The sequence below is a fragment of the Equus caballus genome, chromosome 28 (genome assembly GCF_041296265.1).
Source record: "Equus caballus isolate H_3958 breed thoroughbred chromosome 28, TB-T2T, whole genome shotgun sequence".
NCBI classification, from domain to species: domain Eukaryota; kingdom Metazoa; phylum Chordata; class Mammalia; order Perissodactyla; family Equidae; genus Equus; species Equus caballus.
Window position 1 is genome coordinate 45,001,162 of NC_091711.1, and position 20,775 is coordinate 45,021,936.

Genomic DNA, 20,775 nt, shown 5'->3' on the forward strand with positions numbered 1-20,775 from the left:
ATGGGGTTTTAAGGGACCCAGGAACAAGCAGAAGCACCGTCCCCAGTAGGAGTCTGGATGCACAGCTGGCGTGAGCACCGTCCCGAGGAGCACAGGAAGGCCCCTTGTGGGGCAGCTCCTAGAAGCAGCTGCCTGTCGGGATGCTCTCTCTGCCCCTGCCTGGGTGTGGGGGGCCCTCTGCCTTCCTCACCTTTAAACCTCCAAAACCACCAGGGGTGTCACTGTGCTGGCCAACAGCATCCATGCGTATCATCAGCTGGCTGGACCCTCCGGCTGCCCCGTGAGCAGTCAGGGTCTCCTACCGTCCCCATCCCCAGGATGAGGAGACAGGCCCGGAGAGAATCCATCCCCGAGGCCCCCAGACGTCAGTGCCGGACCGGGATTCAGGGCTCACACGAGGACCCAGCCTCCCGGGCACTGGCTGTGACGATGAGATGGCCTCAGCTCCACGCCTGTCCTCTCTGCGTCCCGCTCTGAAATGGAACCAGCACTGGGAAATCAAACTCTGGGCTGGGGAACTGCTATGGCCTGTTTGTCCCCAAGTTCACATGCTGACATCCTGACCCCAATGAGATGGCTTCAGGAGGCGGGGCCTGTGGGACGTGAACAGGCCTCACCAATGGGATCAGCGCCCTCCCAAGAGAGACCCCAGAGAGCTCCCTCGCATCACGTGAGGACACAGCGAGAAGACGGCTGACTACGAACCAGGAAGAGGACCCTTATCACCCTCACCAGACACCAAGTCTGCTGGCCCCTTGATCTTGGGACCCCCAGCCCCCAGACCATGACAAAGAAATTCGCACAGTGGAAGCCACCCAGTTTATGGTATTTTCTTACAGCAGCCCAAACGGACTAAGATGGGGACCCAGAGGCCCGGACATCTTCTTATTCTCCCTTTTATCAAAGCACACATCTTGATATTTTGGGTTTGTCTGACAACCAGCAGGGAAAGCAGCCGGCACACCGCGCCAGGCCTGTGGCTCCAGGGCCCCCGAGGGAGAGGGAGGCGCACGTCCAGAAGGTAGACTTTATTGCGGCACAAGTGGACCAGAGGAGGGGACGGGAGGCCAGCAGCTCTCCAGGGAGGAAACCAGAGACGAGGGGTCCCGCCCTCTACACCTCCACCTGGCTGAGGCTCTGCTAACCAGTGCGGAGGGACAGACACACCAAACAGACACAGAGATGGGAGGCACACTCCATCCAGTTTTGTCACAAGGATCACTCTTGGCTTCACAATGAAACAAACAACCCCCCCACCCCTCGACACACAGGAGGCTCCACAGGCAGCCCCCCCGGGAGTCAGGCCCGCCCGCTGCCCGTTAGCTGGCCCAGGCGTGCCGTGGTGACATGGAACATGCTGGCATCTGACTCCAAATTTCAGGAACAAAATTAAGAATGAGAATTTTCTATTTTCCTCCCATAAACGAAAAAGTAACAAAGTCCAACATTTTGACTCTAGACTCTGGGGGAAGAGGGCATCTGACTCGAACATAAAGTTCTCCCTGGAATCGTCGTCTTCCGTGGTGTCCACCGCCAGGTGCTCTGCCGCCCATGTGTCCCCTCGCCCTCCTTGCCAAAGTGTCCCAGCCAACCTCGGATGAGGGCGGGAACCACTGCAGTGCCCAGCGAGCAGGGAGGCCACTGGGACCACAGGGACCAAGAGGACGGCCCGCCTTCGCCAAAGGGAAAGGCACCAGCAACAGAAGGCGGTGGCCTTCCTGCCCCGGAACCTCTCAGGTTTGCTGGTGAAGGTTCTGGCCGAGCTTGGAGGGGAGAAGGCTGGGTCTGGCAAGCAGGCTCCCCAGGGCGTTCTGGGACCCTGACCCCGGCTCCGGGGGAGCCACAGTGCACCAGCAGACACTCTGGGGAAGCTGGCCTGCCCCGTTAAGGTTCGGGCTTGGTTCTGAGGATACCTCGCTCCCGGAACCTCGTTTCTGAGGAGGCCTCGTCATGCTCCCCGGTGCCCCTCTTCTGCTGACTCCCTGGGAAACATGGCAGCCCAGGAACCACGCTCTCTGGAATAAAGCCCTTGGCTGAGATGAAGCAATCACCCCAGAGACGGTGGTGAAGGGAGGTGGACCGATCCCTGGCACTCAGCCCCGCGGACACTGTGACTGGCCCTGCTCCTGACCTGGTGGGGAGGAGGACCCTGAGCCTCCAGGGTCTGAAGCTGGGACGATGGCTCAGGCGGGCGAGGCTGCCCATGGAGGGAAGGGGATGGGGACGGTGCAGAAGCAGCTCAGAGAACTGAGGCCGGAATCCAGCCACAAAGCACAGCAGCAGGGCTGGCGAGCGACTAGACGAGGCGGGTGACGTGGCAGTTGCTGGGCTCGTCCAGGTACAAGGTGCTGAAGACGTCGTTGAAGAAGGTCGGGTGGTACCTGCAGGCTCGCTCACAGTCTGGGTTGAAGTTCACCTCCAGAATCTGCGGCTGCATCACCCGCTTCCCTGAGACACGAAAGCACAGGGCATCTCACTCCCGGGAGGGTGGGCTGGGGACCGTGAGGGCCAGGGAGGGCCTCGAACTCAGGTCTCCTGGCTTCTTGGGGGACCTGGCCCGAAGCCTCTCCTCGAGGGGAAAGACTGCAGCTGCCTCCCGCCCAGGAGTACCGTGGGCCACCACATCCAGCTCAGACGTCCAGTTTGGCTGGAAAGAGGCGGCAGAGGTGCAGGGCCGGCAGGGAGTGGGCTCGACGCCCCGACACTCTGGAAGCGAGGGTGGCCCGGCCAGGGCTGCCCACCCCCTCCAACTTTCACACGCGGCTCCTTTCCTCGTGAGTTCTCTCCTCACACCACCCGCGTCCTGCTTGTCCCTGCCCTGCAGGCCCCTTCACAGTGGGCCTCCCCAGACCCCGGTCTCCCGGCTAATTCGAGGCAAAGGGCCACCCGGGCAGTGCTGACTGGGCAAGGAAGCAGTGACGCCCCCCCCCGTCCCCTGCGGGCGCTGGTGTGCGGCGAGCTGGATGATCGGCTTTGAGGGGGGGGGGGGCAGCTTGGATTATGGGGTAGGGGAGCCCCCTCACCATCTGGACGGTTGTCCCACTTCAGCATGAGGTCGATGGCATACACAGCCCTGGACGAGGGATAGTCGCAGAGGCCCAGGGGTGGTGGCTTGGCACATGCCACTTGGAACAGCTCCGTGAAGGCCTGGAAGATTTCGGCCTGGGGGCCGGGGACATGGTGGGGCAGGGTCAGGGGCTGCCTGGCTCTGACGCTGGGACCCGCTCCCCAGAGCAGCTGCCCAACACAGAGCTCACTGCCCCTTCCCGGGCCTCGGCCCCCTCCTTCTCCATCCTCCATGTCTCCAGCCCTGGCCACAGCCACCTCTGTCTGACACCTGCCCTCTCAGTCTGCCTTCGCCTACTGAGAAGTTGCTGTGTGTCCCGCCCGGGAGCCCCCACGGCTCCCCTCCGCACCGAGGGGCGCAGAGCGGCACCTGAGATGCTCGCTCAGGACACGGAGGCCAGCCTGCATCTCCAGTTGTGTCCCTGCCATCCCCTCAGGTTTGCAATTCCTGAGACGGGCAAGGTGTTGCCGTCTGGCTGTCCCAAGGTGCCCTGAATGCCCTGCAGGTCACCCCTGAGGAGCCCTCCCACAATACCCCACACAGGAGCGGGGAGCAGGGTGGGAGGAGGGGGATCTCAGCCCAACCGTCTGCTTCCGCAGCCCCCGAAGGAGGAGCAGGACACCCAGAGGAGGCAGGATCCCCCCAACCACGTCTGCCCACGGGGGAAGCCCCGGCCCCTCCAGCCTTGCTCAGGACTCACCTGGACGCTCTTCCATGGAAATTCTGGGTACTGCTTCTCAAACTCAGGGATGAACTCGTCACAGTGCACCTGCAGCAGACAAGGCCCATCACATGCCGCCTGGGGCCTCCTCTGGGCAGGGAGTGGGGAAGCCTGCCCTGCCTTGACGTGGAGCCTGACACCCGCTGGGGCCACAGGTCAGCGCCAGCAGCCTATCCGGCCCCACCCCTCAGGGCACAAACAGGATGCAGGAGACTGAGTCTGAGCTCTGGATCTCTGTGTGACTCTGGACAAGCAGGTTCATTTCTTAGAGCCTCAGTGCCTTCATCTGTAAAATGGGACAACGCTCCCTGCCCAGCAAACTTACTTTGCAGGGCTGCTGTGACACTCAAGTGAGGCACCCAATGCTGAGGTCTCGGCAGGCTGTGAGGCCCAGGTCTACGTGTCACCACACCTGTCTCAGAACGTGCCCTGGAGGCAGGGCTGGCACCCGCTCAAAGTGCCTCAGGATGGACGAGCTTCTCAGGCCAAACACACCTGAGCGAGCGGGCAGTCAGCTCCGGCTTCTCCCAGAAATGACCGGCTGGGCTCCCTACGGAAGCCCCAGGTTCATGCCCTGCGGGATGTGCCCCCAAGTGCGGGGGCTTCAGAGGAAACGTGACTCGCACACTCGTTTCACAGAGGGTTCCCTGGGGTCCTGGAGAGGACTCGGTGTCCTAGGGACGGGCCTTCAACACAGTCCAGGTTGGGAACACGACAAGCAGCAGCGCCCCTGTGGGGTGCACACGAGCACAGCCACGGAGCCCCCGCCCCAGAGGACGCCTCACACTGGGCACAGCGTCCAGTGCAGCCGCTCACTAAGAGAGAAAAACCAGAGATGACCTAACGTCCATTCCCGAGAGAGCGACAGAAATGACCTGCAGCTACACTTAGCAACAATGACGAATCTGAAAACATGACGTGCAGCAAAAAAAACAAAGCCACAGAAGAATTTGTTCAATAGGATCCTGTTTACACAAGAGCTTAATTATGCAAAACAATCGTTTTGAATTGTTTCGGGACATCCTCAAGCTGAAAAGACTCAGGAGACACCTGGTAAGGACAATCACCATGTTCAGAGAGCCACTACCTGGAGGAAGGGAGGGGAGAGAAGGCCACCTGTGGGCCAGTGTCCAGCAGGGGGGCAGAGGGGGTGCGCCCACTTACTGGTTGCCTGAAACAGCCATTAACCCACCAGCAGGGAAGAGGACTTTTGGGACAATGCCTCAGGTGGCCTGTCTCTCCATTCCTCCTTTCTCCACCCAGAGCCTGCCTCTGCCTCTGCCCAGGCTGTGCCGACGTGTCCCGGGGCAGTGCTGGCCAGTTGGGGTTTGACACCTTCACCTAGAAAGTTCTGTCTTAATGCCCCTTGGCTTGAGGTGCCCAGATGGTGTGGGGAAGACAGAGGATGCTTGATCCAGGCGGGGTCACAGGCTAGCAGCAGCAGCCTACCATGGGGACCATGTGACATGCACCTCTGCGCCTCCCCACCCCCACCTGCACTCATGCTCAGCGAGTGCTGACCAGAAGGCAGTCTGAGCTTCCCGGCTGAGACCCCACTCTGTTCCGACTTGCTGTGGGCCCTGGGGAAGCCTGGGGTCCCCGGTTATCTCAGAGCGTGTGCTCCTCAGAGCTGTGGGGGCGCTGTCTCAGATAACACGGGTAGCAGCAGGCAGCTCCTCTGACCATCTACGCAGCCTGCCCAGGAGACAAGCCGGTGGCGGGGGGTCCGGGTCTGTGCCGGCTTCCACAGGGACTGCTGCCCAGGCCCCGCCAGGCACCCACCTGCTTCAGCACCACTCCCGGGTTGTAGTTCATGACAGTGAAATGCTTCTCATAGTCGTCCAGGTCGTCGAGTGCGAAGGGCCTGCAGGACGAGCAGACAGACACCCAAGTGGGTCCTCGGCATGACCACGTCCGAGCGGGAGAGGTGATGGGGGCTGCCCGGCCGGGAACCGGCTTCCCTGCTGGTGCGAGTAGGGTGGCCCCAGGCCCCCAGGTTTGAGTCGGTGAGTGACGCTCACTGTGAGGACTCCCTGTAGGTCCACACATGTTGTCGCGACTCGCAGGCATTGGTGCCTGTTTTACAAGGACCGCTCATGCCCCTTGTGCGGCGCGACAGGGCAGGGCGAGAATTCCTGCATCTAACAGGACCCGGCTCGGCAGGGGCACCCGCTGGGTGCCTGGTGGGGAAGCGTCTCCAGCTCTATCCTGAATGAGAGAGGGCCCCCCCACAGCCCCCCAGGCCTGGCCGGGGTCCTCAGTTACCGGTTGGAGAACCGCAGCCAGAACACGTCATAGACATACAGCCTCAGGGGCTTCACCGACCGCAGAAGCGCAATGTAGCGGATGTCAAACTTGACTCTCCCCACGTCTTCTCGAAGGAACAGGACAGGGCTTTCAATGTACTTGGACACGACCTGAGGACACAGACGCAGGCTCAGGGCGGCTCTCACCTCCCCCGGGCCAGGACAGAGCCCCCGGAGGCACCGAGCTCGCCCGTCCTCACGGGCTGTGGGACGTCCAGATGGGGTCACAACCCGGGGAGCCAGGTGGTTCCCGCTGCCCGCCCTCCCGCCCGAGGGTCCGCTCCCGTCTTGCTGTCCACAGAGGGACCCACAGCCCGAGCTCTGCTTCCTCCTCTGCCTTCTCACACCCTGCTCTAGGCTCTGACAAGCTCTTTATCTTCAGACCTTCACCTTAGCTGCAGCAAAGAGCCCACCAGTTCTCAGCTCTTGAAAACTGAACACAAACTCTCAGCCGTGGACCCACTGACCGCCCACACCACTGCTGGAAACCCCCCAGTGGTGGGCCCCGGGCACACTTCCCTCGGCCCCTGCCTAGACGCACCATCTCGCATCCTGCAACTCCCCCGGACACAGCCTCTGACCGGCCCCGTGCACCACGGCACTTTCGTCCAGGCCCCAAGGGGCTCCCCGGCCTGGCCACCTCCCTCCTGCTGGGCAGTCATGCAAGGTGCAGCCTGTGTGGGGGCTCTGGGGTCAGACAGACCCAGGACGGGTCTGATTGAGGGTTCCCGCCTCTCACCGGGACTGTCACATGGGACTCCCCACTGGCGAGCACACGGAAGGAGCGGGGGTGGGGGCTGCAGAGTCCCGTGAGCTGAGTGACCTCGAGTCACTGCTGACCCTGAACCTGCCCACACAGGTCCTTGACCCCAGAGTCCCCTTGCCCCGCCTCTTCGTGGCGGCTGGTGCGCTGAGCTGCCCTGGCATGCGAGCCCACCTTGGGGGAGCTCTCTCGGTGCCGGATGACACTGTGGAGGCTCTTGGTGATGTGGGTGTCCAGGCTGCGGGCCAGGTTCCAGGGCTTGCAGATCCAGTGGTTGTCATCACCCCTGGGGGCAGAGAGGACCGCTAGGCTGTGCTCAGGCCACTCACCCAGGCAATGTCTCCCCAGGACTGTGGCAACAAAGGGGAACCCAGAAAACTGAGGGAGGTCACAGAGATGTCAGAGGCGGGGCTGGAGGAATAAGGAGGAGTCTGCCGGAGCCAAGGGAGCCATGCTCCAGGCAGAAGGACCGACCAAGGAGAGACAGGGATGATCGCCACAGCTGGCTGCCAGGCTTGGTGCCCATGGATCCCAGCACAGCGGCCTGCACACAGTAGGTGCTCAGCTAAGGAGCAAGCTGGGCATGTGAGGACAGGTGTAGGTGGGGTGGCAGCCACAGGAGTGTGATGGATGCAGGAGCCTCAGCCCGCACGGCTCCCCAGGGGGCTAGGGTGGCGGCGGGGGGCAGGGGAGGTACTCACCGCCTCTCCCGCTGCTGGAAGTAGCTGACGAACTGGGGCAGCTCGGTGAGCAGGTTGAAGGTGCGGGGCAGCCAGGCCGGGCCCTCAGGGCCTCCTGCCCGGCGTGCGACGGAGGCCAGGCAGTCCTTGACTGTCAGTAGGTTCTCGCAGGGGAACTGGTTCAGCAGCACGTTGGGCCTCTCCTGGCTGAGCCTCCTGTGGGCCGAGCAGCACGATGGGTCAGGGAGTGGCAAGGGGCTCTGTGGCCGGTCACCGAGCCCAGGCTGGGAGACGGCTCACCTGTAATCCTTGAAGTGCGAGAAGTTGTAGAGGATGTCAGCGTCTGCCTCGTTCTGAGTGAAGGTGAAGCGGGGGTGAGTGAGGTGGCTGAGCACCTGCTGGATGTCCGTGTAGACCCTGCCGGGAGAGGCCGGCCTGGAGTCAGACACCAGGCTCAGATGCCAGCCTTCTGCTTGTCTGTGAGTGAGGGGGCCACTTGGACCCTACGACTCCGTAAGATGGGACCACAGGACCCACCTCACACTCGTTAGGATGCAACGGGATAACCTGTATGTTTAACAACCATGGTCTCCTTCCTCCCACACAGAAACAGAGAATGGTTGGCACCACCATCTCCCAGGGACACACTAAGAATGCTGGTCCCTCGGAGAGCCACAGGGGCCGGCAGGGAGCGCGTGGCCAAGGCAAGTGCCCTGGACAAGGCCTCACTCCCTGCTGGTGCTCGCCTTGCCTGGCCCACAGTAGTCCTGCGCAGAGGCGAGGACAGGGCCTGGGAGCCTGTGCGCTGGGGTGGCAGAGACGGCCACACTTTTAAAGCCATGGAGCTGACTATGAGGGCAGGAGGGTGGCCCAACCCGGGACAGTGTTTCAGGGGAGGGAGAGAGGGGAGGCGCTGGTCTGCTCAGGTGGGGCAGGAGGGCAGGGCTAAGCAGGCCTCGTTGAGGCATCGGACCCCGAGGAGCAGGGATGCAGGGCAGCGGCCTCAGGAAAAGCTGCTGGGCTGGGGTGGTGGCCTCAGGAAGGGGAGGAAGGCCGAGAGGAGGGCCCGTGGCGGGGAAAGCCCAGGACCTGGCCGAAGGGGCAGAGGGGAGCATGTTGCCTGTTTCTAGCTGGACCAGGTTTGGGCAGCCAGAGGGCGGGGCTCCCACTGGAGCAGAGGTCAGGCTGCCCTGGCCAGGCTGGGATGCGCCTCTGAGCCTGCTCCACATCTGCTCTACTCCACTTGCTCACCGTAAAATGGAGCATCTGCTTCCACCCGGGGTCCAGCCTGGGCTTGCCCGCCTGGCCTTACGTAACCCGCCAGCCCACACCTGCCGAAGCCTGGGAACAGCCCATCCTGGCAGCCCGGGGCCCGTCCTAGGTGCCCAGCAGGCCGCTGTCAGCACAGGCTCCTGCTTTTGGGACAGGTCAGTGTGCACAGGCCCGACTGTGTTTTCACTCCAGGACCAGATGGACACACCCCCGGCTCGTGCCCTCACTTGTCACAGCGTTCTCTCTGCAATCATAAGGCTCTCCCTGGGCATTTCTATCACTCCAGGCTGCCAGGAGACAGCGGACTCACGGAGTGCCACCCTGAGCCAGGAGCTGTGGGAGCCGGGGGGGTGTGAGGAGAGTCATCAGAGCTCAGAGGGGCTACGCACTTGAAGACGTGGTCCTGGGGATGCGCCACTGGACTGATGGCAAGTGGCAGCTTCTCCTTGTTTTCCTCCAAAATGGCCTAGAAGGAAAACACCGGGGGTGAAACAGACCTCTGAGAAAGGGAGCAAGTGAACACACGCCCCCCTCATCCAGGCATGTCAGGGCTTGAGGATCTCAGGGGCTCCCCCAGACCTAGACCGCAGGCGAGCCTTTCGCAGCGCCCAGAGCCTTCTGACCACCCCACCCCGGGATTCTGGGGCTCGAGGCCCCTCAGGGGCTGAGCAGCTCGTTTTGCGTCAAAAGAAGAATGTAAACATCGTTCTAAATCTTCTCAGTGCTACCTCCGATCACAGGAGGCTGAGAAGGTGCCTAGCCCGTCCTGGGAGGCGGCTGCCGGGTTCTAGGGGAGCCCCAAGGGACTGGTCGTGCCCAGACTCTGACACTTCCTGCGGAAGAAGAAGTTAACTCATTTCCCCTGGAGTGTGGGCTGGACCGAAGCAGCTGCTTCCAACAGACAGAGCAAGTGCAGCGACACTGCTCCTTCCTCAGAGGCCCTGTGCTCCCTCCTGGCTTTCTCGTCCGCTCGCTCTCCCAGAAGTCAGCTGCCACGTCGTGAGCCACTCAACAGCTGTGTGGAGCGGCCCACGTGAGGAACCCAGGCCTCCCGCCAACAGCCAGCGCCACCTTGCAGGCGTGGGAGTGCACCACGTGGAGGCAGGTCCTCGGCCCTAGGGGGCCTCTAAAGCCGCGGCCCTGGCAGGCAGCCTGACTGTGCCTCGGGAGAGGCTGCGAGCCAGAAGCTCCAGCTGAGCCCCACCCGACTCCTGTTCCACGGAAAGTGTGTAAGACAATACACGCTTGCTGTTCTGAGCTGCTAGGTTTGGTACTCCACCTGTTACCTGGTAATAGCTGACTGATACAGGCAACCCCACGGCCCAGGCCGATCCTGATGGACAACCCAACGTTTCAGATAAGCCGAGTTTGTCCTCTCAGCTCCTCTTCCTGCCCAGTAGAGGGCGTCCCAAGGAAAAAGACTAATTTTAATCCTGTGCCTTTAAGGAACCGCCCCAAGATCAGGAAGTCCTTGTCCCCAAGCCTCGCCCCTCTGCGCCTGCTCACGTTCAAATGTCCCCTGGGTGCGGGCACCTGACTCCGGGGCTCCGACACACAGTCTGAGTCAAGAAGGCTGACCACCGAGTTTTCGGCATGGCTAGTTCAGTCACCACTGGCTTAGATGGAATTCACGGGAAAAAGTGCCAACAGGACCACGGCCACAGCCCAGCCTCTCCCGTCAGCAGCACCAGCTAACACTGCTTTGCGCTCCCCACTCCAACTCGAGCTAACTCATTTGCTCCTTCCACAGCCCTCTGAGGCATTCAATGAGCGTCAGATGTGCCAGTGGGGGCAGGGAGCCTCAACACAGTGCAGCAAAGCATATAGCCTCTGCCCACAAACTATCAGGTCCCCCTGGTGTTGGACTCAGCTCTCCCACCAGCTGTGTGACCTTTGGCACATTACTTAACCTCTCTGTGCCTGTTTCCTCAACCTCAATAAAATAAAGGCAAACATAGGACCGTAAGTCCTAACATTGTAAGGATTACAGCAGAGTGTGCCCATAAAGTGCTAAGCACAGGCTCTCATCGACGGGTTTCCCACTGGTACCAGCCAATGGGAAGTGGAGGCAGGAGATCAGAGGGCAGGAGAGGGAGGAGACAGAGGCCGTGGTGTTACTCCCTGCCCAGCCCTAACTACAGGCTCCACTTCCCCCCTGCCCCTGGCCTCACTAACCCCAACTCCCACCACCAGCTGGGCACCTGTGGGTGGGCCAAGTGGGTTCTGCGGGGCCGACTGAAAGGCTGCCCACGGACTGAAAGCACCTTTGTCGTCTATAACAATGTAACACTAATGACAACCACTTGTTGAGGGCCTACTGTGCGCTGGAAGAAGTACCATACAGTGTCTGAACACAGTGACACGAGGTCCCCAGTGAGGAAGGTGTCAGGAGGTAAAGAAACGGGACTGAGCTGGGATTCACGGCCACGCAGTGTGGCCCACTGTCCCCCAGTCCTGGCAAGGAGTCCCCGACCATGAGGAAGAGTACAGTGACGGCCAGCACCCCAGCTCCACCCGGCCTCTGAAAGAACGGTCCCCAGCATCCAGCAGCTGGGGTCTGGGCTGGGGGCCGGCACCCAAGATGTGTGGCCACAGGCAGCTCACGTTCACTCCCTGGGCTCTGAGCCCCTTGTCTCTCAGATGCTCTCAAACTCTTCTCTACCTCCCACAGTAGATGGCTGGCATTCAGTAACATGTGGTGATTGGCTAGAGAACATTCCAGAAGCCACCTGGGCCGGAGGTGGAGGGTCACACCTGGTAGTGCTCATCGGGCGGCTCGGGCGTGGAGGAGCTGAGGTCCAGCATGTCGGCGGGGGCCCAGGGCAGCAGCATGCACTTCCGGATCAGAGGGTCTGCCTCTCCATAGGCAAAGTCCCGGGTCACCTCCTCTGCACCAAGACACGCGTGCCCGTCAGGGGGCGGCCGGAAGCCGGGGCCGGGCCCCTCCTTGGGGTGGGTGGGTGTCTGACTTACCGCCTGTGTCCAGGTCCCTCAGGGGCCACAGTAGCGTGTAGGCCAGCTGCTGGGGCATGTAGAAGAAAGGGGCGGTGGCAAAGCTGGGCACGTCTGCGTGCTGGATGCGCGAGCCGAACTCGTCCATGACGTACCACACCGGCACCTTCTCTTCGGCCGTCTGTGGACAGAGCACACAGCCACCTGTGACCACTGGTCCCCCTCGCTGTCTCTTCCATCCATGCACCTTCCACCCGTCTATACCCAACTCCCTGAGCCTGGGGCATCTCTCACATGCACCCCCAGTCCCCTTAACCCAGGGCCTCGGGGACAGCGGCCCTGCCCTGCAGACCAGGACACAGGCCAGCAGACTGCAGTGTGACCGCCTGTGTGGGAGAGGCACACGGAAACAAGGTCGGCAGCCCAGGAGTGACACAGATGTGTGTGGTTTGTGTATATGGCACAGGGAGGAGGCGGAGACTTTGAGTTCAGGGAAGGTTCCCTGGAGGAGGTGATGTCTAAGCTGAGATCAGGAGAAACTTTTGTATTTTCCCAAATTAAAAGTGGCGAGGGGCTGGACCGCAAGGTTGGTCTGGGGAGGCGGGAGCTGAGGACAGCCTGGGACACGTGCTAAAGGGACACAACTCTTCTCCTGAAGGCAGCGAGGAACCACAGAGGGCTTTTAAGAGGGTGACAGCACCAGAAGTTGTCAGGAAAGAGGCAGCTGAGCCACTGGGCCCAAGTCTAAGGGTCTGAGAGAGGGTTGTGTCCTCTGAGCTCAAAGCCACTCGGACACCTGGGTCCCGGCGCTGACTGCGCCAAGGCGAAGAATAATAGACCCACAATAAAGCCACATGGAACACGTGGGGTTTCCAGGGGCCATGGGAGATGAGTTTGCTCCTTTGTGGGGTAAAGCTCCCCAAGCTGGTTGGGGCTCTCCTGGACCACGCCCCCACCGGCCCTGATGGCACAGGCTGGTGAAGGCCTATGTCCGTGTCTGTCCTCCGCCTCCCCTGGGGCCCAGCTGCCCACTCACCCCATGGGCCAGCTGGTAGGTCTGGTTGAACTTCCACATCTCCTCCAGCACCAGGTCCACGGCCTCGGGGCTGGGCAGCTCGCCGTGGAACTCGACACCCATCAGGTTGGCCATGCGGTGCAGCAGCCCGGGCACCTGCTGCAGCTGCTGGCGGGCGTGCTCCACGCGGCACGTCCAGGCGTGGTCGATGAGGAAGATGCTGCAGGTAGAGGCCACAGCGGGCGTGAGGCTGCCACGCGGGCCCGGCCAGAAGGGAAGAGCAGGAAGAGGGCAGCAGGGGAAACCTGCCTGAGGCAGCGGACGAGGCCTGGGGCCCCCAAGGGAGCCTCAGTTTCCCCAGCACCAGTGGGCGTGGGTGAGGATCCCGGCTCTGCCGACCACTCACTGTGTGGCCCTGGGCACAGTCCTCTCCCTCTTCCAGTTTCTAAAACGGCAACCTACCACCTATGACCGGGCCGACACGAGCAGCAAATGAGACAAAATATACAACGTGCGGACTATACGCCCAGCACTCGTGTAGCCAGTGACTGTACAGCAACCACCATAACGGGAGGTGTCCTCAACGGGATTTCTCACTGCTGGAGGACAGGCCCACACTCAGCAAAAGCCAAGGCTGCTCACACCGGGAGGCCAGTGCCGGGCACATGTGCAAAGGAGCTGCCAGGCAGAGCTCATGCACCCACAGGGTCCGGTTCCTGGAGGAGCCCAGGGGGCCAGCGGCCCAGCTCTTGCACAACCCCGCTGGGGCTGTGGTGGAGGATGAGGCGGTCCCACTGCAGCCTGGGGCCAGGCCTGCTCTCCCAGCACAGGTCAGGGCTGCCCGGATACCGTCCAGAGCCAGGCCGGACTCGGAGGCCCCAAACGCACAGGCAGAGGGGCCCTGGCTGCATCCCCAACCTGAGAGGAACAGCAGACGCTCTGGTCCTCATGTTGGTGGCAAGTTCAGCAGTGCTTACTTTATTGTGCTTAGATGACTTTTTGTTTGTATGTCCTAAAATGAATACAGATTTACTCCTGCCTCGCGCTTACATCTGCGAGGGCGTGCTGCAGTGCACGGAGCAAGGCCTTCAAGGTGGCGCACCCGGGGCGACCCTGGGCGACAGCACCCCAGGCGGGCTGGACTCGGCAGGTGCGTGGGAGGGGAGGAGGCTGGGCCTGCAATCCGGGCAGCCTCATGAAGGCCTGGAGGAGAAGGCTGGCTGTGGAGCCGAAACCAACGCCAGGACTCCCACAGACCCCTCCCCACACCGACTGGGGGTGGTGTGTGGTGAAGCGTGCAGAGGCCTGAGCTCCTTGGGGTGGCCACTGGGCCTGTGCCCCAGGGCAGCCCTGGCGGGAGCACCACAGACACACGTGAAGGGGGCCCGTGAGTTCTGGGTCAGGGCATGCGGGTGGAGGTGCTGCGCTGCCCTCATTCCCTGTGTGGCCACTCCCTCCCCGTCACAGGCTGGGGAAGGAGGCTGGACCCTTCCCTGAAGAGCTAGGGACACAGGGCCGGGTGACCCGCAAGCCAGCAAGTTTCTTCCTCAAGTTCCAGCAAAGTTGGGCAGAGGGCCCTGCAGGCCCGTCCTGGCTGAGGGCAGCCCCTCTCGGCCTGGGGTCCAGTCTTGGCTCTGCCCGGTCTACCCTAGGGCTGCTCCGGGCCTCAGCGTTCTCATCTGAGGACACAGCCTGACCACACTCCTTCCTTCCATGGCATAAAGCCCAGGAAGAACCTGCTAGATACGGTTTCCCAGGCTCCACCCAGACTCAGGGTCCGGGGAGAGGCCCAGGGGTGCTCGGAAAAGCCCGGGCTCAGGAGTAAGATGCCCTGGGCCCAATACCCACACCCTAACCAGCTGTGTGACCTCAGGCAGGTCCTTCCCCTCTGTTTCCTCATCGGCACAATCGGAACTCGTCACACCCCACTGCGGTTAAGTGACACACGGGGAGGCTGCTCTCAGGACGGCACGAAACGCGACTAACATGGGGGTGCCATCAGCAGCGGGCCGACATGACCCTGGAGCCCAGCTGGAAACACCATGGCCTCAAGTACATGTCACCAGGCTGGCTAAGGGACCAGTGCTGGGCACACAGGAAGCACAAGTGTTTGCAATCACGGCTTTTCGCCCACAGGGCTGGCCCCGGGGAACTCTCTCTAAGAGGAAGCCCGGCCCTGAGCATGGCAGACAGACACCCTGCTGCGCTCCTACCTGTTGGGGTCGGCCGCCCGGAGCCCGTTCTCGTTGGTCACAATGACCTTGTAGCAGAGCTCACCGCCCGGGTTCGGCTTCTTCCTCCGCACTTCCCGTGCCGCCTCGTCCTCACTCTCCTCCTCCTCCACTTCTTCCACTTGCATTATCCCAAACATCTCCCCAGCGTCGAAAACCTGGGGGCCACAGGAATGGGAGCTGGCAGGACACCCACCCCACCCCGTTCCCCACAGCCTGGACTCAAGGTCAAACTGAACCCCTTAGAAGCAGGACCTATTTATTGCCCAACTACCCATTTTACAGGTGGGGAAACTGAGGCTCCTAGAGAAATCAGTCAAGAACTGGCATGATCGATGATCCAGGGACCCTAGCCCCACGGGACCCATACTTGGAAGTGGGACTGCGTGTGTGGGTCCAATTATATCTAGTCTGGTCCCTCCCTTCACAGGAAGATGAGTCTCCAAAGGCAGAGAGGTGGCTCTGGGCACGCTGGGAGTGAACGGGAGTCAAGACCTTGGTGACCAGAGACCTGGCCCCAATGTCACTCTCCCTGGAAGAACCAATCCAAGACCAGGGCAGCTGAGGTGCCCCAGAGGGAACAGGTGCCCAAGAGCCTCCTGCAGCCACCGCGCCAGCCCTGGCCCTCATCTCCCGAGGTCTCAGGCCAGGAAGATAAGGGCCTTGGTCCTCGAGTTTCCCTGGCAAAGGACAACTGCCAGCCACGTGCAGCTGGTGAAACAGAGTCAGCAGCCGTTTGTGCGCTCTGGAGCCAGACCGGTCCCCACTCGGCCATCCTCATGCAGTGTGTCTGCCACAAGTCGGCAAGGGGAAGATTCTGGAGCCAGGCCATGTGACTCTGAACAAGTCACTGAACCCCTCTGTGCCTCAGTTTCTCCATCCAGACAATGGGAATATTAGGATGTACCTCAGAGTGCTGTCGGGAGGACTAAACGAGTCATATACATTCAGAGCTCAGAAGAACCTGAGCTCGGCACGTGCTCCGTGAGCACCTGCTACCAGCACTACGCTCCGGACTAGCCTCACCTGGGAAGGGGTCACCCCCCTTCCAGGAGAGCTGCAGGCGTTAAATCAATGAAATAGCGCACACAGCAGGGACTCGGCAAAGGCCAGTTCCCCCTAAAACCTACTTCTCACAGCTCTGTTAAAAACAGAAAAAAAATCCAGCTCAGCAGCTGGAAACCAGCTGTCTATTCAGGTGCAAGCAGCTGTGGGTGCCGGGCAGGGGGGCACCTTGGAGGTGAGAATGGATCGCTCAGGATCTTGCCCAGGGAGCTGAGAGCCAAGCGGCAGAGCCCAGTGAGGCCGGGCCATCAAGGGGCCAGGTGATGGCACTGGGGCCTGGAGGGCCGGGCAGGCTCTATGGAGGCGCCACAATCAGAGGTGAGTGTTGAAGGGATGGGGGATTTAAACACGCGGCCATGGGGTGGTGAAAGCGTGCCAGGCCGGAGGGCTGCGGGGCAGTGGGGGCAGCCCAGGCTCTCCCCGGGACGGAGCCTTGGGCTGGGCTCCCTGTAACCCTCAAAGAGCCCGGGGGAGGCCCCCACCTTCCCCACAGTTTAGAGATCAGGAGAGAGCAACTTGGAGGGCTGGAAACACACCCTAGACTTCAACCCAGGATGCCAAATCCCCAGCCCTCCACCCCCAAAGCTGACGGAGAGAGGGGGCATGGGGGCTACGTAGGGCCTGGGCACAGATGCCTGCACATGCCTGGCTTCTCCCAGCTGCAAAATGGGGCGGGGGGGCAGGGACACCACATCCCTTCATGGCGGGGCTGGAGAAGCCCGTAGTGAGGTAACAAAGGGGAGTGGTCCTACAACTGAGAAGTTAGCTCAGAGAGAACAAGGCCGAAATTTCTTTGAAAACACTCCCGGTCCTCTCCAAGGGAACTTATTTCTTCTGAGGCCAGGTAGCAGGGGCATTGGCTTTGCGGGGGGCGGGGCGGTCGAGGGGCCCAGTTCTCGGCTGGCAGGTGCCTGCTCTGCAGGTGGGTGCCCTCCCCCACACCTGGGCCCCCAGTAGCTGCGGCAGGTCTCACTCAGAACATTGGCTGCAAGTTTGGGTCTGGCAAAGCGGTGACTCACAGGTCTGCCGGTAACCCGTAACGGCAAGGGAGGCCCATGGAAAAACACCGGCTGCCCCTCGCACAGCAACAGCGGCCAGGGCAAAGGGGATGTGCGGGGGCACTGGCTGAAGCTCATCTCATGCCACCCCACCCAATCCCCACAGGTGCCTCGAGAGCCAGGGCTGTTTCCCCTCCCGCTTTCCAGGTGGCGACTTGGGCTCAGACAGGCGGGCGACTTGGGTTTACTGCCCATGGAAGCTGGCAGGCTGGACCTGGGCGTTCCCACATCGTGCTCCTTCCACCCAGCACACGAGGACAAACTGCTGGGGTCCCCTCCCACCCCAGCACAGGCTGGGGACCAGGGCACGTGTTCAGGAAATGCTGGCAGAACAGAGGGCAAGTCATACCCGGAAGGAAATTCACTGTGTTACAAGAGGGAGGCAGGTATCTGTGCCACTGACATTCTATTTTTCTTACGGCAACTATGTGTTTTATGGTACCTGGTCCAAACCCATTTTACAGAGAGAGAAACTGGCAGAGGGCAGGGTTGGTCCAGCAGCCAGGTTCAGGGCTTGGACCTCCTCACCTGCACCGCTGTCTGTTTCCGCTCCAGGAGGCGGTTCCCAGACAGGAGCGGACCCCACTACCTGGCCATGTACGTGCTTCAGCTTCAGCACCCGGGCAAACTACCAAAACCAGGGCCCACCCCTCAGGCAGGACCCACAGGGAGACCCTTGGAGGCCCAGGCCCTTGAGCAGGATGGAGATGTCCCCATGAAAAGGGAGAGAATTTAGAAGCATCGAAGCCCTTTTCACTTTTCTTTAGCTTCCTTCTCCACCTATCACAGCCTCAGTTTTCTTTCATCTGCAAAATGTGGGTGACCCGGCGCTCACACCAAACCCAGAAACATGACAGAATTCTCTGACCCGGACATTTAAAAGGCACACAAATTCACGGGGCATCTCTTCTCCCTGAGGGAGGCAGAGGCTGAGAGCTCCCAGTTCTGAAGGCTGACAGAGTCGAGTCACTTCGTCTTCCTAAACCTCAGTTGCCTTGGCTGTATAATGGGACTGCTCTGGGGCTCAGGCCTGCGGAGAACTCAGCACGGGGCCTGGCACACAACAGGAGCCAAAGTTCATTTTGGTTGCAGTTCCCACCGCAGACCTAGCCCAGCCCAGGTGCTGGGAGGATCCGGGCCACAGCCACAGGGCTCTGGCTGCCACTCAGGCTCCAAACCTAGACGGCCCCAAAAGTGCCAAGGAGGCGAAGTCCAAGTCAGACATCACGACATCCGTGGCCCTCAGCATTAAAGCTCTATCCGCTTCTCCATGCACGCCATCCCCCACGTCCCAGAGGGACACACACCGTTGCGCGTGTCCCCGAGGCCTGCCCACCTGGGCACAGGCTTCTGCCGCCCTGGAGCGCCCTTTCTTTACTTCTCCACGTCGCCAACACCCCCGACACCCTCCTGACCTCATCCGCCCGTGTCCCTCAGGAGGCCTCCCTGCCGCCCCACCCCAGCGGCTCTCGGCTAAGAGCCCGCCGCGAGACCACACCCTTCCCGGTGGAAGGGTCCAGAGCCGTCCGCCCCCGGCGCCTCAGGGCCCGCGGGAACGGGGGATGGAGGTGGGCAGCCTGGGGTGCCCGGGCCCGCCCTCCCCGGCGCCCGCGCGCACCTCGTGCTCCAGCTTGTGCAGGAGGCGGCCCCAGTACCGCTCGGGGACCCCCGAAGCGCGCAGCGCCGTGCCATGCAGGGCCGCGAACTCGGCCCAGGCCCGCGCGCCGTCCTCCGGGTCCGGGCCCTGCGCCGGGCTCGGCGCCGCCTCCGGCGTGGGGCCAGGGCTGCCGAGCTCCGCGGGCCGGCGCTCCAAGCCCGCGTCGGCCTCCATGGCGCCTGCACCCGCGCCGGCGCCCACCCCCGCGCCGCCGCAGCCCGCAGCCCGCCCTCCCGGCCCCGCCCTCCGCCGTCCGCCCCGCCCCCGACCCCGCCGGGCCGCCTCGCCGCGGGCGCGACGCTTGGAGCGGGTCCCCAGAAGCCCGAGGCGGGCCACGCGCGGGGGCGGGAGCGAGGGCGCGTGCGTGAGTGCGTGGGCCCGCGCCGGCGCTGGGCGCGCTCGTGGCCGGGCGCTGCGGGCTTGTGCGCATGCGCACCCGGTGGGGCGGGGTTCTCGCTCACTCTCCGCCGCCCCCCCACCCCGGGCTGCCCCGGGGGATGCCGGGAGTGAGGCCTTACACCGTCCACGTGGTCGCAACAAGGGGAGGCTCCAGAGCGTGTCCAGGACGGGAAACTGAGGCCTAGAGACAAGAGTGTGGCGGAGCTGTTTCCCTGACATGGACCACACTTTGATGCCTTGCGGACCCCTAGGGGTGGGAGAGGATCTCTGATTCTTTTGAAGGCATCGCCAAATTCAGATGTTGCAAAGTAGTGGCCCTTCTCGCTTTTCTTACATTTGGATTTGGAATGTAAAGTTATTCAGTTAAAACTGGGAGGTTTTTCTTACAAGTTGAGGTATTGCAAAGGTATTTCGGAATGCAATTAACAGAATTTTTAAAGTTCTTCTTTTGCTTCTCATGGATGTGATTCACTGTTGTAGGGAAGGAAGACTTCCTCTATCCAAAGTGGGTTCATCTGGCCGGAGAACGAATTAAATTCACATGAGACAGAATAACAGGAGAAAATTAAACAAAGCTTTATGAGGACCATGACCCGGGGCCTTTCTTCCCGCAGGAAGAAAGGGCACCAAAGAAGTGGGGTGCACAGAGTGGTTATATACCCCCAAACAGGGTGTTTCACATATGATTGAAATGTCCCTCCCACAATAGTCACAAGATTGCCCTGTCGGCACAGCGCTTATGGACGCAGCAGGAGGCAAGTCTATTGTCTTGAGCTGGGCGTCACAGGTGAGCGCAGCAATCAGTTCCTAGCCTAAGGAAAGATGCTTAATCCTTAAAGAAATGCCACTGTTGGGAGGCAGAGGGAAGTCAGTTACAGGAGGTTCCAGACAAGCACAATAAACAAATGCAGATTTAAGTCCTTGCCTTTGGCATTGATTAAGAGTTTCTAGAGAGAAGGTCATCTCCTTTCTTCTTCCTGGTACAGAGAGGGAGGCACCTTTACAGATAGAGATTTACCTTACAAACGTAAATGTGTGCTAACAAAGGGCAAGTTCCATTCCTCAGAGCCTCCTTCCCTGTCCCAGTTTATCAAAAGCAATCAGCCTCAGATAATCCTGATGCCAAAGAGACGTATCTTGGGGTGGCCAATTTCAGGTCCCCACACTGTCTTCCCGTTTTGCAACTTTGCAATGATTGTAATTTGCCAAAAAGCTCAAAGGCTAAAGTTTTTTGGTGCTTCAGTTGCTGAAGATTTTGATTAAAAATTTTAAACTGAATTTGAACAGAATGCACTAGTTTAGAGGACTTGCTCAATGCCCCGAGGACATTTAAGTTGGCAGACAAAGGCTCAAACTTCCAAACCCAGGTTGTGAGGGAGGCTGAAGTACCTTTTTTGTACCTAACATCAGCTTTGTCACAAAAGTTTTGTGGTTCAGTTGATGCAGGGTCGGTGAGCCGAGGAGTCGAAAGAAAGATTTCTTAGACTCTTAAGATCTGGCAGTAGTGCTCTTTTATTTAGAGAATAGCGTAGCATGGGGACAGGACCCATGGGCAGTCAGAGCTTCTGCTGCCGCCGCTTCTGCTGCCC

At 61.1% G+C, this 20,775-nt stretch overlaps 1 protein-coding gene across 1 annotated transcript; it reads right to left on the reverse strand.

The window, feature by feature from the left end:
• Window positions 1–1,013: 1,013 nt before the first annotated feature.
• Window positions 1,014–19,021, reverse strand: TTLL12 (tubulin tyrosine ligase like 12). Its single transcript, XM_023631590.2, has 14 exons — window positions 18,749–19,021; window positions 14,990–15,165; window positions 12,798–12,996; window positions 11,783–11,942; window positions 11,564–11,697; window positions 9,199–9,275; window positions 7,838–7,954; window positions 7,559–7,753; window positions 7,032–7,143; window positions 6,054–6,205; window positions 5,571–5,652; window positions 3,768–3,836; window positions 3,024–3,162; window positions 1,014–2,448 (listed from the first exon to the last, which is right to left on the reverse strand). The coding sequence occupies exons 1-14, from the start codon at window positions 18,959–18,961 to the stop codon at window positions 2,297–2,299; spliced, it is 1,977 nt and encodes a 658-aa protein (XP_023487358.1). The 5' UTR covers window positions 18,962–19,021; the 3' UTR covers window positions 1,014–2,296.
• Window positions 19,022–20,775: the final 1,754 nt, after the last annotated feature.

Coding starts and splice junctions, on each gene's coding strand:
- TTLL12 (XM_023631590.2), bottom strand. CDS start 18,961: ATGGAGGCCGACGCGGGCTTGGAGCGCCGGCCCGCGGAGCTCGGCAGC. Junction 11,698..11,782: donor GAGGGACCTGGACACAGGCG/GTAAGTCAGACA, acceptor GTCTTGGTGCAG/AGGAGGTGACCCGGGACTTT. Junction 2,449..3,023: donor GTGGGACAACCGTCCAGATG/GTGAGGGGGCTC, acceptor TTCGTGTCTCAG/GGAAGCGGGTGATGCAGCCG.